At 32.4% G+C, this 15175-nt stretch overlaps 1 protein-coding gene across 6 annotated transcripts in view; it reads right to left on the reverse strand.

The window, feature by feature from the left end:
* Positions 1-15175, reverse strand: part of LOC148599296 (uncharacterized) — a 128849-nt gene that overhangs the window by 77919 nt on the left and 35755 nt on the right. The window contains exon 1 of one of the 6 annotated variants that reach the window (XM_088559650.1): positions 2438-2671. The exons of the other annotated variants lie outside the window; for them this stretch is intronic. Coding sequence (XP_088415776.1) covers positions 2438-2446 — 9 coding nt within the window. The 5' untranslated portion in view covers positions 2447-2671. Of the gene's footprint in view, positions 1-2437; positions 2672-15175 lie in introns of those variants that run through there. 6 annotated transcript variants of the gene reach the window in all.

Consider the following 15175-nt stretch of genomic DNA (forward strand, 5'->3'; position numbering starts at 1 on the left):
CATAGATATAGTACACAGTGCTGGAAGTTAAACAAGAGCAGCAAGAAATAGTCATGTATTAACATACCAAGCATAAACAACAAACATGAACAGGGTACACAGGAAGTACTGGAAAGCTGTAGATACAGTATTAGTCATTAAGTGGGAGCCATACACAAGGATTGAATGTCAGAATATTTTCCATTAGCTGAATTTAGCAAGTACTGAAAATTTACACTCGGTAAATTGTAGTTTTTTGGGTAATTTCTGGACTTTACCTATATGACATATAGAATTTCAATAGCAAATTTTAGCAGGTGGAAATAATTTCTACTAGCAAAATTGAATTTCAACTTGCATTTAGCAAGTATTTCTCCTTAAATTCGATCACTGCATACACTATATAACTTTATGTCTACTAGAAGCTGAGAAGTGTGAAAATACAGACAGTCTGACTGCAGTATTGCCCCTATTCTATGAGTTCAAGGAGGTAATAAAGAACAGAACTAAAAGTTGCACATGTTTAAACAATAATGGAATATTTCATTGGAGCTAGCATTCTTCAATGATTTTTCCAGTGTTCTCCTTGATATTTACAGATAGTATTCAATTTCAATAAAGCATCACATTTGTAATGGACCCTAAGGGAAGTTCTTTTTGGAAAGCATCCTGGTAAAAATACAGCATTAGGGCAATATGGTGCTAAATTGCTCTTGGGAAGATCACTGATTGTCCTTCAATAGTCTGCAATTAAAATTGAATACTAAGTGCAGACAAATTAAAATGTAAAGTTCTAATCTGCACACTTAGATTAGCCAAAGAAACTTCAATTGCCTCCATATTATTGATTTTTTAGTGGTATGTTTCACATTTGTATACATTAACCAAAGAGGAAAGTTTTTCAGTTGTAGAATGTGTTGGAAATGTTAACAATACAAATATTTCATTGTATCTTAATTTAAGAGGCCATCCATGTAAAAATCAGGCAGATCTTATGATATGGGTTGCATAGGGTAGATTTTATATCACTGAATGTTTTGTTCCAATGTAATGTATATATAATATGTATGTCAAATAGCATAAAGTTTGTTTTAAATCAACTATGGGTGGCTCAGAAACGATTTTTAAGTTCCCTAACAAAGCAACCTAATTTTGCTCAAATTAAAGAGTTATCTCCCTTTTTCCAATAAATTTCAATCCTTTCTATGTAATGTATCTCTCTTAAATCATTGCAGTTAATCAAAAGCCAACACCCAAGTTTGAAAAGGGTGCATTTGTGGTATGAAATTAGTGAATTTTCTTTAAAACAAAATTTGTCATGTGCAGCCCACTGCCTGGTTTTTGCTTGGACACCCTCTTAGCACTTCCAAAGTTTTAATATCAAATTGATTGGTTAGCATGTAAGTGTAAGTGTAAGAATCAGGCAATATGTGAAAAATCAGAAACATGCATGTCAAAAACCCACCAATCTGACATTGTAATATCACCTGAAGATTCTTTCTCTATCTAAAAAAAGACCATTATTTGATCTCTGCATCACTGGCTTTGCACAAAAAATTTTCAATAGAATCTTAGAAAAATGATGTTTTTGACAGAGTTATCTGCCCTTGAAATGTTCATTTAGTGCATTTCAATGAAATTGTAACTCAATAGTCCATCATGATATGGAAAATCTTGTTTGTTTTTCTTGATTCTGAAGGTGCAAATAGTCAAATTACAATATCAAAATGATGGTTTTTTTCATACCAAGTTTCACCCACTGCCTGATGCTAACAGGGACTAACACTTAACCTCTAAGTAGCAAAATTGCAGCTACATAATCAAGGGGTTGAACATGAAATGGATGATAAAATGAAAATAAATTGATGATGGAATGAAAAATGGAAAGGGACGAAAGGATATTAGGGTCAACAAGAATTTCAAATTGATGCTTAAGGACTGCTGTCAAGCATGCATACATACATTTGGTATATTAAATAATTTAAGGGTCAGCTTCACACTGAAGTTTAAGCACAGTACATTTAATTTAAGTCTGGTCCAGTATATCATAATTTTGCAACTTAAACACAGTTTGGCAACAAAAATCTAAACTGAATCTGCTTCTAATAATCAATGATTATATGTAAATCAGAAGATATTTAGCATTATATAATTTTATGGGGCACTTGTACTTGCAGATTTAAGTTTCCATGGGGCCTATTGACCCCCTTCATTACATGTTATTGCTATGTTAATCTACAAATTGCATAACAGAAAATGTATGATGAAAAATCTGCTGCAGGATTACAAAAAGAAACATGTAATAAAACTCATTAAGCTATAGAACTGGGAAACAAGTTTCTAGAAATTATCTAATGAAATAAGAACTTTGCTAAGAAAAAAATAATCCTCTATTCTTTGATAGTTAAAATAAAGTAATGCCATTATGTAATCTTTGATAAAATATAATTTTACTTACCACAGACATATTCTTTGCAAACACTGCCCTAATATAATCCTTAATTCACAAAACTGGCAAAATACTGCAATACAAATGATTTTCCATGACAAAAAAAAACAAAATCACAAATATCTAGGTCTCTTTCTATCATTCTACATTTTTCACCAAATCCATGACAACAAAAAGCATTTTTTACATCATTCTTTCTTTTCGTCAAGAGGAAATGATGAATAAGGCTGTCACTGTCAGGAATCTTTCTTTTCACTGTGCATCATTCTGATCATCACACATGGTGACAAGAATGTCAGTCTATAGTCTGTTTCAGAATGGCTGAGTGCATCTGCCCAGATGTTATGATTAGGCTATTATCTAGGATGTGTATTGGGTTGGATGATATGATTAGGGATGTGTATTAGATGGCATATGATAAAACATAAACAGTTTCCTGAAGTACCATGTATTAATGTTTCAGGAATTATTCCAGCAATGGTATTTAGTAGATATATATATTTAGGTTGGTGTCAACTGAATATTGGTGCAGTGTCTAAGTCTTCCATTGACATAATTTTAGGAGTTGACATCTTGGGACACAAGTCCATCCCATATTTTACACTACATTGTCTTATTAATAACTATTACCATGGTTGTGTGCCCAAGTAGCATTGTTTTGATACAGCTAATGAGGAAAAGTATGCATTTACCCAAGGATCTGTATATATACATGATTCTACTTTCAGAATATTTACATGTACTGTAATGGTAAAAAAAAAAGTACATATTTAATGCTTTATATTTTTTTAAATACAAGCAGAAACGTTGTGTTAGGTATGACAGTCATCAGAAAAAAATACCTATAGAATCATTTTCTCACTCAATATTTATATCATTCTAATGTCCTATGTCATAGCTCCAAAGAAAGACACATTAATGTTCAAAAAGAGGAACAAAATATAGACTAGATCAGTATTTTAACAAACAGATTTAATTTTTTCTCTCAAATGTGAATTCTCTAATGATTGGCTGTAAAATGCTGCTAATTAAGATGTAAATGTATTAAGTGTTAAGTCATTTTCGGAGACCCACGACTGACTTTAGTTTGTACCTCAGAGGAGTGAGGTATGGAGGATAGTCAGCCCAGGGTTTCTGATAACACCGTGTTGACACAAATCTAATATTTGTATGTAATTATAGAGAGCCATTAAAAATAGTTTATCTTTACAGCTGTTTTTACCAACCAATACTGTTTCACTACATTCTTGACCTAAAATACAATCCAGCTGACCAGATCCCAGGGCATCTAGCTTAAATGATTCAGATGTGTCTAATTGAAACAGTAAACATGAAAAAGATTCCAAAAATACCTCTAAAAAACCTAAATATTTTGATGCTTCCAGGTGGTGTAGGTTCTGGTAACCACAATCTGTATTCAGATAGTAATTAAACTTAGGTATGGCTGCTCTAATGGACATTGACCAAGTTGCTAATGATCCTTGGAATATTTCTCTACACACCACTGGGTACTGATATCTGTGGCAGAGATTTTTTGGGTCAGATGCCAATGTTCTGCATACTTTTCTGGACATATTGATTCTTTCAGTAAGGCCTGGTTTTAATTATTTCCACATTCCAGATGGTAAAATTAAGATTTTCAAAATGTGACCTTTAGCAAGGACGTTAAAATCTTTATTTTGAACATAGAGAGTGGAGAAATAGTTTAAATCTAAAACATAGTATGCAAGAGAATTGATTTCTCCTATGAAATCTTTTGAAAACTTAGAAGAAGGACATCTCTCACAGAAATTAAATCCTGTTCCAAATGGATAAAAATTCTTAAGTTAAGATTATCTCCCCTTTCAAAAAGTTCTGATGATCTTCCCTTTCATACTTCATGTGATATACTAAATATCCAGCAGGAATGGTAATCAAAAAAAAAAAAAAAATGCAATGACTTATTGTAAAGTGTTGATTATTTAAGTTACTGTAAATAAATGCAGTCCTTATTCTTAAACCTGATATAATAGAGTACAGACATCTTGACCCAAAACATCAGCTGATGCTGGTAAACAATATCCAAAGTCACTGTAAACAACATGATTATACAATGGTTAAGATTATTAGTCTAATCAGTGGAATTAACCATGTCTCCATGAAAGAAGGGGGATAATTAATATGTTCTGTTTGGTAATTATGAACAAGTGCCTGACCACAATAATTTATAATCTAAAAGATACTTTCAAGTATGCATAAATTTCATTATATACAAAGTATAAATATAATCTATGAAAATTGAACTCTCAGTGTCAGGTATGTTGATATTAAGAGTATTCAAAACAAAAATGGTCAACAATGGTTTTAACTTGATTGTAAACAATTGTATTAATTGGCAACCAACGGTAGAGGAACAATTTACCAGTTATTAACAAACAACATGAACTTGCAAGCAATGTTATGCCAGGTACATCCCAACTCACACAGGAAGTTTATATCAGACAGCACCCAAAATGGTTTACAATATATGTCCAGGCCATCTATATAAAACCAAAATTAAATATGAAATCAACCCGTCCATTGGGAAATGTAATTCTATTTACAACAATTTAGTCTATTATTCCACATAGTCAAAAATAGCGAAGTCCAACAAAAGTTGATTTCTTACAGCACCCAAAATCACTTGTGACATTGTGCCCAATCTATATAAAGCTACACACCAGATTAGAAATCAATCCATTTGATGGGAGTCAAGATAAGCCGGATGGAAAAGGTAATTCCAATATATCATTCATCTGCCACAATCAGACATCAAATGAATATATTTCTTTTGAAATACCCCAAATTACATTTCTGTTAAGAATGTGAAAATAATGTTAATAATGATAGGGAAATAGACAAATGGACCAAAAAACTAACTGGCCTTTGTTATAATGGGCAAAACAGGTCTTTTAAAGCAAAGCAGAGACAATTAATCATCAAAGCACATTTCACTGAAACAATGTAACATACAAATTTCTGATATTGAGTTCATCAAATTATTCCAGTTTTTATACAGATGCAAGCTGTTATGTAATAAAGGATTAATGTATCACAAAAATCTACCAGCATCTGCTACATCACCTGAATCGTAGAGAATATAAACATACAAGATTTATGTAATTCTCAGGGAACATTTTGCACATTTTATGTTGTTTTTGTAATCCAGTCTTGTTTTTTCTATAACCTTTTAACCTTCAACCCATAATACAATGTCAATAAAATGCATGCAATAATCAATGCCTGCAATTTTTAGAAAATATAACTGCATGTATTCATGTAACTGTACAACATATCTGATTTCCAAACTCTCAATTTTTTTTTATTTCCCCCAATACTTGACAGGTCTTTTAAATGACAATCGTTTGATCACTTAAATGTCCTCTTAATTTCCTGCCAATCTTTATCCATTTTAAGAATGTCTCTTAACTTATTGTGGTTGAGGAAACTACAATATGAAAGCCACACATACTATGCTAATCACCAATTGACATATCATAAAATACAATCAAGCAACATATTGTTGTATGTGCAATGTAAAGCTGAGTATAATTAAAAAAATTAATACTGCAAAATTATACATGGCTGGTAATATTTTTCAGAGCATTATGACCCTTGCTAAAATAAAACAACCAAAACATGAAGTTGCATGTGTTGCCATGCTTTGCATTTACACTCCCAATCTTGGAGTTGCATGTGTTGCCATGCTATGCATTTACACCCCCAATCTTGGAGTTGCATGTGTTGCCATGCAATGCATTTACACCCCAAATCTTGGAGTTGCATGTGATGCCATGCTATGCATTTACACCCCCAATCTTGGAGTTGCATGTGTTGCCATGCTATGCATTTACACCCCCAATCTTGGAGTTGCATGAATTGCCATGCTATGCATTTACACCCCCAATCTTGGAGTTGCATGAATTGCCATGCTATGCATTTACACCCCCAATCTTGGAGTTGCATGTGTTGCCATGCTATGCATTTACACCCCCAATCATGAAGTTGCATGTGATGCCATGCTATGCATTTACACCCCCAATCTTGGAGTTGCATGTGTTGCCATGCTATGCATTTACACCCCCAATCTTGGAGTTGCATGTGTTGCCATGCTATGCACTTACACCCCCAATCTTGGAGTTGCATGTGTTGCCATGCTATGCATTTACACCCCCAATCTTGGAGTTGCATGTGTTGCCATGCTATGCATTTACACCCCCAATCTTGGAGTTGCATGTGTTGCCATGCTATGCATTTACACCCCCAATCATGAAGTTGCATGTGTTGCCATGCTATGCATTTACACCCCCAATCCTGGAGATTACTGCGATGAAATTCAAACGGACAGACAAGGTGATTTAAATATACCACCCATTCATTGAGTTAAGAGTAATCAAGGGAACCAAGGTTCTAGCGGAAATCAAAAGAAGGCAATCCAGGGACAAAGACCAAACATGGAAAGCAGACATACACAACAAAGAAGATTAAGTAACTAAAATAACACATACAAAGTAACAAAAGTAAATGAGCAACTCGGACTCCGCTTAAAACTTGGAGCATGGACGAGGTGCACCGGTAGGGTATAATATACATGCAAATCTTCCCCTAGTTTCTCTTTAAGAACATGTTACTATGTGCTCTTGCTATTCTTATTCATGTAGTTACTACCTGAAACACATAAACATACAAATATAATAATCTACTTTATTCTGCTGAGTGTCAAATTGTTCCCAGTCATAGACCAACAATTCTGACTCCCCCTGGAAACTGTCCAATGAATCTGAACCCAATGTAAAGCAATGGCATTCAAAAGCATGTTCCTAATCAACCAATTCTATGACATTGTGGTATTATGAAAGATCATTCATTCCTTCATGTGCATCAACATACACTGTTTTGTCATTTAAAGCTTCAAGAAAAAAGTCATTGTTTTCTGAGGCATGTTGTCATTATAGAACAGACTATAGACCTAATATTGGGGCAACATCTGACATTCAGAGCACAAATAGGGCTCACATCTTTAGGATGTCCATTCATTGTTATCTTATAGATTTCTCAATAAAAGTCTTGGCAGCATCTCAATGGTCACCAATTTTCTTCTGAGAATGCTCCTTCACATTACAATAATACAAAGGACAGAGAAAAACCTGAATCAAATTCAGCTCATTTCTGACCTAAGAAAGAGATTTCTGTTGTTTGAAATTAAGAATTGATAGGAATGTTATATCATAAAGTGCATGTTTCCAATCAGAAACAGACTATAAGCTTGTCATTGTGAAATTATGTAACAAATTATCAGTTCCTAAGGTATGTACATCAAAGTCACAGGTTTTGCCATTCATATCTTCTAACACACCCAACTCAATGTCATGTTAGATATGTTGAATGGTCATTCAGAAAAAATAGGAAAAAAGCAAAAAAAAAAAAAGCTGATAAAATAACATTACATGTATTATGAAGAGATAGTTTTTTAGTTGTCTGGTTCTAGATCAGAAACAGACTATAATTATGTCATTGTTGAGTTAAAAAATATCCATCACATTCAATCAGAAAATATATAAATGTTATTTCTGTCATTGAGAGCTTAAACCTAGTCATTGTCTTCAAATGCATGATGATAATAATTAACAGACTATATTCAACTAAACTGTAGAAAAACTGAGCAAGTCTAACTATATATAGGTAGTATCCCTTCTCAGAAACCATACAGGAAACATCATAAGTCAGATGAGAAAACATAATAGAAGATGCACAACAGCATCATGTGGCACAGAACGTACGAAAGTTTTATTAAATTCCATTCTGGTGTTTCAGAGGAGTTGCAGATTAGAACTGGGTATGGATGGTCAGACAAACAGACGAAAGGACAGTTGGACAGCATGATTGTTATATACCTCCTGTTTTGTTGAGAATATAATAACTTGCAAGCTGTTTGTATTTTCCCGATGTCTTTATTTATTACAATATGAATATACGCTTTATAAGTTACATAAGAACATTATATCAGGTAAAACTTCCCATCTTCATCACATTAATGAAACTACGTGGTCTGACCTTGGACTGAAATCTTTTAATAGTAAAGGAAAATGTGCTTCATCAGGGAAATAAGCAATAATACTTATCTGAAGTATATGTTTGTGTACAGCAGCAGTACATGTTTTGATTATTGCATGTTTCTATTTTGAATCAGACTATAAAAAGGGTCATTAGAGAAATTATATAATACTCATCATTTTAATTAAAGTTGTATATAAAATTTTTAAGTTTTTTCATTAAAATGTTTGCACCCCATTACATTATCCTCTGCATTGTAATAGTACAGAGAAGAATTACCATGCAATATAAAATAATTTCATATGCATTTCATTAGATGATAATGAACTTGTAAAAAGGACAAAGCATTTCCTAAAAATGCAAACTTACTTTTACCTCTAAAGCAATAGGGTTCAAAATCAAGTTTCATCAAAATTAGTTGAAGGAATTTTTTTCTAGATTACAATTGTGTTGAAAATAAGTAAAAAATCAATAATGGATTAATTGCAATAATTAAAGCCACCTATCTTCGCTCATTAATTATTTCTGATTACCACATAGCTTGGATTCCTGAACACTTCGACTTGGTGGATAAAAGTTATGAGTACTCTTTTGCAGTTAAAAAACCTGATAGTGTAGACTAGAAGGATAAATTAAGCAGTTTACTTCTGAAAATTCTGACATTAATTAAACCATAGCCGATGATTCTATAAAATTTGAAGTCTATCTTAATCCTGAAGTATGTTACCTTTTTGAAACAGACTGTAAATATGATAAACCTATTCACAGATCACAAGGAGACAAGATTCAATATAAAACAGTTTAAACTCATCTTAACATCCAACAGAAAGATAACTGAAGCTACCACATTAATTAAAAGTGAATTTTCATGCTAGGGAAAAATGCAAGCTCATGCTCGCTAGTTACGTAATGGTTGAACTTCTGGTTGATCTCAGGAGATCCAAATGGGAGTATTCCTTTGAAGCAGATAGGGTGCCTATTTACTAATTTATTTAATTAGTTCTAAATGAAGTTAAAGGGAGACAATCATGCTGATGACTAAGTTATCATAATGCAATAAAATTAACAAAAATGTCTGTTTTTATTCTGTTTTATGTGCATCCTTTGCTAAATCTTTCATCATTTTCCTATAACTAATTTGCACTGGATCTGCAGACTCAAATATGCAGGTGCCATGGGAAAAGTTTCTTGCAATATCATACATATCGGTACTAAATCTTATAAAGGGGGTTCAGAGGAGTGGGGTCTCTAGGTCACAGGTTTTGTCAGAAAAACTGGCCATATAAATGCTTGATTCTTTGTAATATGGTAGTAGTGGTTAAATCCTGAGCAGTATGAATAAGTATAGATATTTAAGCTACACATAATGAATTTGATACATATACTCTTAAAATCCAAAATTAAAAATCTAAATGATTGAATATTAAGAATCAAAAGTGAAATTTCTCCAGAAATAAACAAGTTTCATAAAATGCATTTTAGGTTCCTACTTTCAAGTCAGTTGGGCCATTATGCCTAAAATTTCATTAAACTCCATCAAGTTAATCTTAAGTCATTGCAGAAAAATTAAGTGATGAATCTGGCCTAAAGATTCCAATTAATACAAATGTATGGCCATAAACGTTTTGCTGTAGTATAAGAAATGTTGGTCTAAAAACTGTCCCTTGGCCTGTCAATTCTTCATAAAATTATTTACATCATTGATGTTCCATTTCTGTAAATATCACAAGAATAACTATAGTTTTCTAAATTTACAGCAATTTACATTCAATAAACTAAATACATTCCACAGCAATCAATTTCATTTCAAACATGTTTCAGATTTTGGCACAATCTGTGTTAGTATTCAAATCTGACTCTGTTTAATTGGAGTTTTATTGCTCCATAAGCAGGAAATGCAACAAATTTATACCTAGTTAACATGCATTTGATAGCTCTTATAACTTAGCAGGTGCCCCTTAATAAAAACAAAGATGCATGCAAGCATCCCTGTCAAAGTTTATCATAACCTCAAAAAATAATTTCTCATCAAAGACTAAAAATATGATTAAGTATTCTATAATTAACTATTTAACCCTTTGACCTGTTTCCTGTGGATGAAGGGTTTTTTGATGTCCACATTTCATCCAAAGGGTTTAAAAGGTTTAGTAAAATATGGGATGGCCAAGAAAAATGGAGCCTTGTTGGAATTGAGTACTATTTCTTAGAATCAAGAACAATTATTGATTAATTTAACAGCAACCTTAGGACAGAAGTGAAACAGAAAAGTTACTAAAGTTTACAGAAAAGTTTCAGTAAAATTTGGGAAGGCCAAAATGAAATGGAACATGTTGGTATTTGAAACAGAATTCTTTTAATAAAAAACCACTACTACCGGTAATTAAGTTAATAGCAACATTAAACACATGAATTAAGTAAATTTTCATAGATACCAATAAATTAACATGAAATACAAAATAAAAATATGTAACTTCTGTCCGGAAATGCAAGGGTATAAATCATATCCTGTTCAGGAGTACAGAAAGAATTGTTAATGAATATACACAGATATTTATCATTTTTGACAGGGTCATAAAATGTATGATGACAATAGGAATACTCAAAATCTATGATCCACTTCCAAAATAAACACCTTATTTTACAAGCTACCCAGTACAGAATGTATCTCCCAGGGAGAGAAGCATCATTTATCTATGCATGACCCTGTTTGTTACCTTGTCAAACAATGATGAGAATTTGATGAGGAAACCATACACAGAAATTCTCTATGGGCAGATGCTTCCATAGAATCTAAGCTAATCAGTGATAAAAAAAATAAAACAGGCATAAGAGTCTTGAAGTGCAGGTACATGTGTTAGTGAAAGATGCTCTACCCTGGTGAAAGCAATGCTTCTATGGAATGGAATTTGAACAGATGAAAATAAAGAATTTGGCAAAACTTATTCTTCAAGTTTACTTTTATGTCATGTGTTTTTCTACTTAACCTATTATTCTGTAGAGTTAAACTTAGATAAATCATATACTTTAGGATTCATGTATCTAAAACACAAATTTGTGAAGATTATTCGGTTTTGAAATTTCTCTTTCTTAAAACTTTATTTTTATACACATGTAATACCCTTTGTTTTCTATAGTGGTTCCACAACCAGTACCTGATGATGTTTGCATCTATCCCTGATCAAACATAATTTTAAATATAGACCCACTAAAAACCAGCTCATATGGGCCTCTTTGTGTGTATGTGTTTTTTCACAGTTACAGTGTTTGCCAAATGATTGGCATTTTATAGAAGAAAAGGAAGATGGATATCGTTTAATTTGCAATTATGAGCCAACATGAGATAGTAGTAGTAAAAATACATGGTATGATTCATGAATTATACATTTTTTTAGTCAGGTACAGATTAATTATAGCAGATACCCCTTTCCTAAAAATCAGCTTGGAATATTGATTTCTCCATATTAATTATACCTCCTTAAAATTTTTATTATTTATATCCTTTTCATACCCCATAAAACCTTAATTCTAAAGCTGTCCCTAAGACTACACAGGCAAATATTTTTCATGTGAAATTCATATTAATCGAGATTCACATGAAATTAACATGATTTTCATGTGAAATTCAGGGACACGAATTTCATGTGAACATTTCGTGTGAATTTCATGTGAAGGCTCCATTCACCCGAATTTCATGTGAACTCTGTCACTTAGTTTATTTGCTCAATTAGGTGAAAGTCAAGTGAAATTTGTGTGAAAATCATGTGAAATAATTTTGCCTGTGTAACACAAAAACATATTGAAATGAACAAAAACTTTCAATGTTGTTCATGCAAGGCTTGCATGTAGATCATGAATATAAGTAATATAATATTATAATTTAGGAACATTTAAATGGTAAACCTACAATACAATAATTATGATATAGAGATAGGGACTTTCACACCTAATTGTGGAGTTTCACTGAATGAAAACTACCTAAATATAAATCATTGTACTTGTCAATTCACATTACTTCTATATGAAAGAGTTTTGTCATGTCATAGTAAATAAAATCTGACACACATGTATAAACCTACATTCATAGGGTCAAAATCGAGGTCGTTATTTTCATTTGTAGACAATGCAAGTTTAGCAGAAATTTTAAGTTTGTAAAGCCCTGATCTACCAATGATTAACTAACAGACAAAACTGGTCATTTCAATGATAAACTAAGACCTGCCTAATAAAAAACTCTTGGTCAGCCTTTAAAATTGACCAAGTTACAGAAAATCTATATGTGGACTCTTTTGTTACTTTTTAGAACTAAAAATTTTGCTTTCTTCATTAAAAAAAATACCAATTTGAGCACAGGTATGGTCCAATTGTACCTTCATTTTACAAGCGAATCATCTTCAAACCCAACTACATTCAAAGCATGGAGTCAAATAACAGCAACCAACATACATAATTGCCTGAACAAGATTATTTCAGTAACAGCATTTAAGGTTGACAACAAAAAGATGATACCCTTCAGTCACAATGTCAAAACATAGTTCAGAACACCAAGAGTTAAATGGGAGATAACTCTATTTTCTTTACCAGTACATTGATATACAAAAATGTAAGAATATAGATACTGTGCTTAAAATATAGATAAAATTATGACATGCTAAAAATTATGGCATGTACTACAAACATCAAAGTAAGTAGAAACTTCACCTTCATATATATATATATAATAAAATACGTTATCACAACTTAAAAAAAAAGAAAATATGATGAGTTTTGTAAAATAAAAAAGTAAATCCACTTAATTTCTGTTGAAAAAAGTGAATATTAATATAAGTTCTGATGAAACTCTTCACAACTACTTAAACTGATGTTAAAAGTTTGATAATACTTTAGATTAGGACTTATTTTCAGGAAGCTTAATAGAAATATGAATTTAATAATAGTATTATCTGACACTAGATCAAGCATGTAAGTGATTCATAGCTTTTAAATCTCTGTTTCTTCATCAGAGAAAAAAACCTTCACAAAGTGTAACTATATACCTATCTCTTTAGTCAGTGTGAATAATAGACATCTGAAGGTTGATCTTCATACAAAATAGAACACAGCATGAACTATAAGTCTTTCATAATTGTGTAGCTTCTTTTTGTTTTTATAGAAAATACTGGTTACCAAGATCATGAATATTTGGAATACCACTAAAACAAAAGGGTAAATTACATAGGGACTATAAGGAAGACAAACTCTATGGTAGTTAGACAGACAGATTGATGCACAGAACAATATATACACTCTTAAAAAAGAGAAAAATAAGACCTTACAAGGAAATATACATGGTTTAGAAAACAACAAAGAATTCATATCTTTGTTAAATTGTAAATATAGTCTGTCAAATGCCAATTTAAAAGTTTAACTGAGGTCATTTTTATTTGATAACAAAGCCATATTTCCCCACATTACAAGGAGATTGACATCTCTGAGACCATCCAAAGCAACATTTCCCCACACTAAAAGGAGATTGACTGTGAATGACATTCCCATGACCATGTCCCCACATTACAAGGACATTGACATCTCTGAGACCATCCAAAGCAACATTTCCCCACACTAAAAGGAGATTGACTGTGAATGACATCCCCATGACCATGTCCCCACATTACAAGGACATTGACATCTCTGAGACCATCCAAAGCAACATTTCCCCACACTAAAAGGAGATTGACTGTGAATGACATCCCCATGACCATGTCCCCACATTACAAGGACATTGACATCTCTGAGACCATCCAAAGCCATATTTCCCCACATTAAAAGGAGATTGACTGTGAATGACATCCCCATGACCATGTCCCCACATTACAAGGACATTGACATCTCTGAGACCATCCAAAGCAACATTTCCCCACACTAAAAGGAGATTGACTGTGAATGACATTCCCAAGACCATTCAAAGCCATGTTTCCCCACATTACAAGGCCACTGAGATCCCAATGATCATCCAATGTTACATGCTGTAGTTTTTTTTGTGTCACATTAAAAAGTGTGTCTCCAACTGATGTTTCCTGGTTTATTGTGGTAGGTAAAGCAAGCATTGACTGATATAATGGGTTCAACTACAATTTATATCTAGTTTTACAGAGCTATTATAAATGTTCCTAGATCCATTTTGCCCAATCATCAGAATAGTTAGTATGCATCGGCTGTAAAATTCAGATAAAACAGTGTTCTGTCATCATGTTAACATTTGGTATTATTGCACTGCACTGCAAATTTATATGTTTTATACACAGCAAAAATTTGGTAAAAATGTTGCATTTTTAGGTCAACAGGAAACATGGGCAGATATTCACAACTGAATTGTGTAAGTAGGTCAGAAGGTGTGTTTGATTTTATACATGTTAACACAGAATAACATTGCTATCTTACAAGCAGATATATTATTTATTTTTCTCTTTCACTTAGTTGATGGACAGCAGAAAGTGAATTTGTAAAATATTGTCTCCTCTGCGTTCCTGACTTGAGATTCAGTTTAGAATTATATATTAATCAAAATTTAAACATCTCTTTTTCCTTTTTACCAGTATTCAAAATATTTAGTTGACAAAAAATACTGGCTATGTTGGATGCAACACAATGAGTACAATTTTTACTAGCAAGATTTTTATAAGGTTATTTGGAACATTT

Source organism: Perna viridis, chromosome 13 (genome assembly GCF_037379345.1).
Source record: "Perna viridis isolate PV_CMFRI_1.1 ecotype Kerala chromosome 13, ASM3737934v1, whole genome shotgun sequence".
NCBI lineage: Eukaryota > Metazoa > Mollusca > Bivalvia > Mytilida > Mytilidae > Perna > Perna viridis.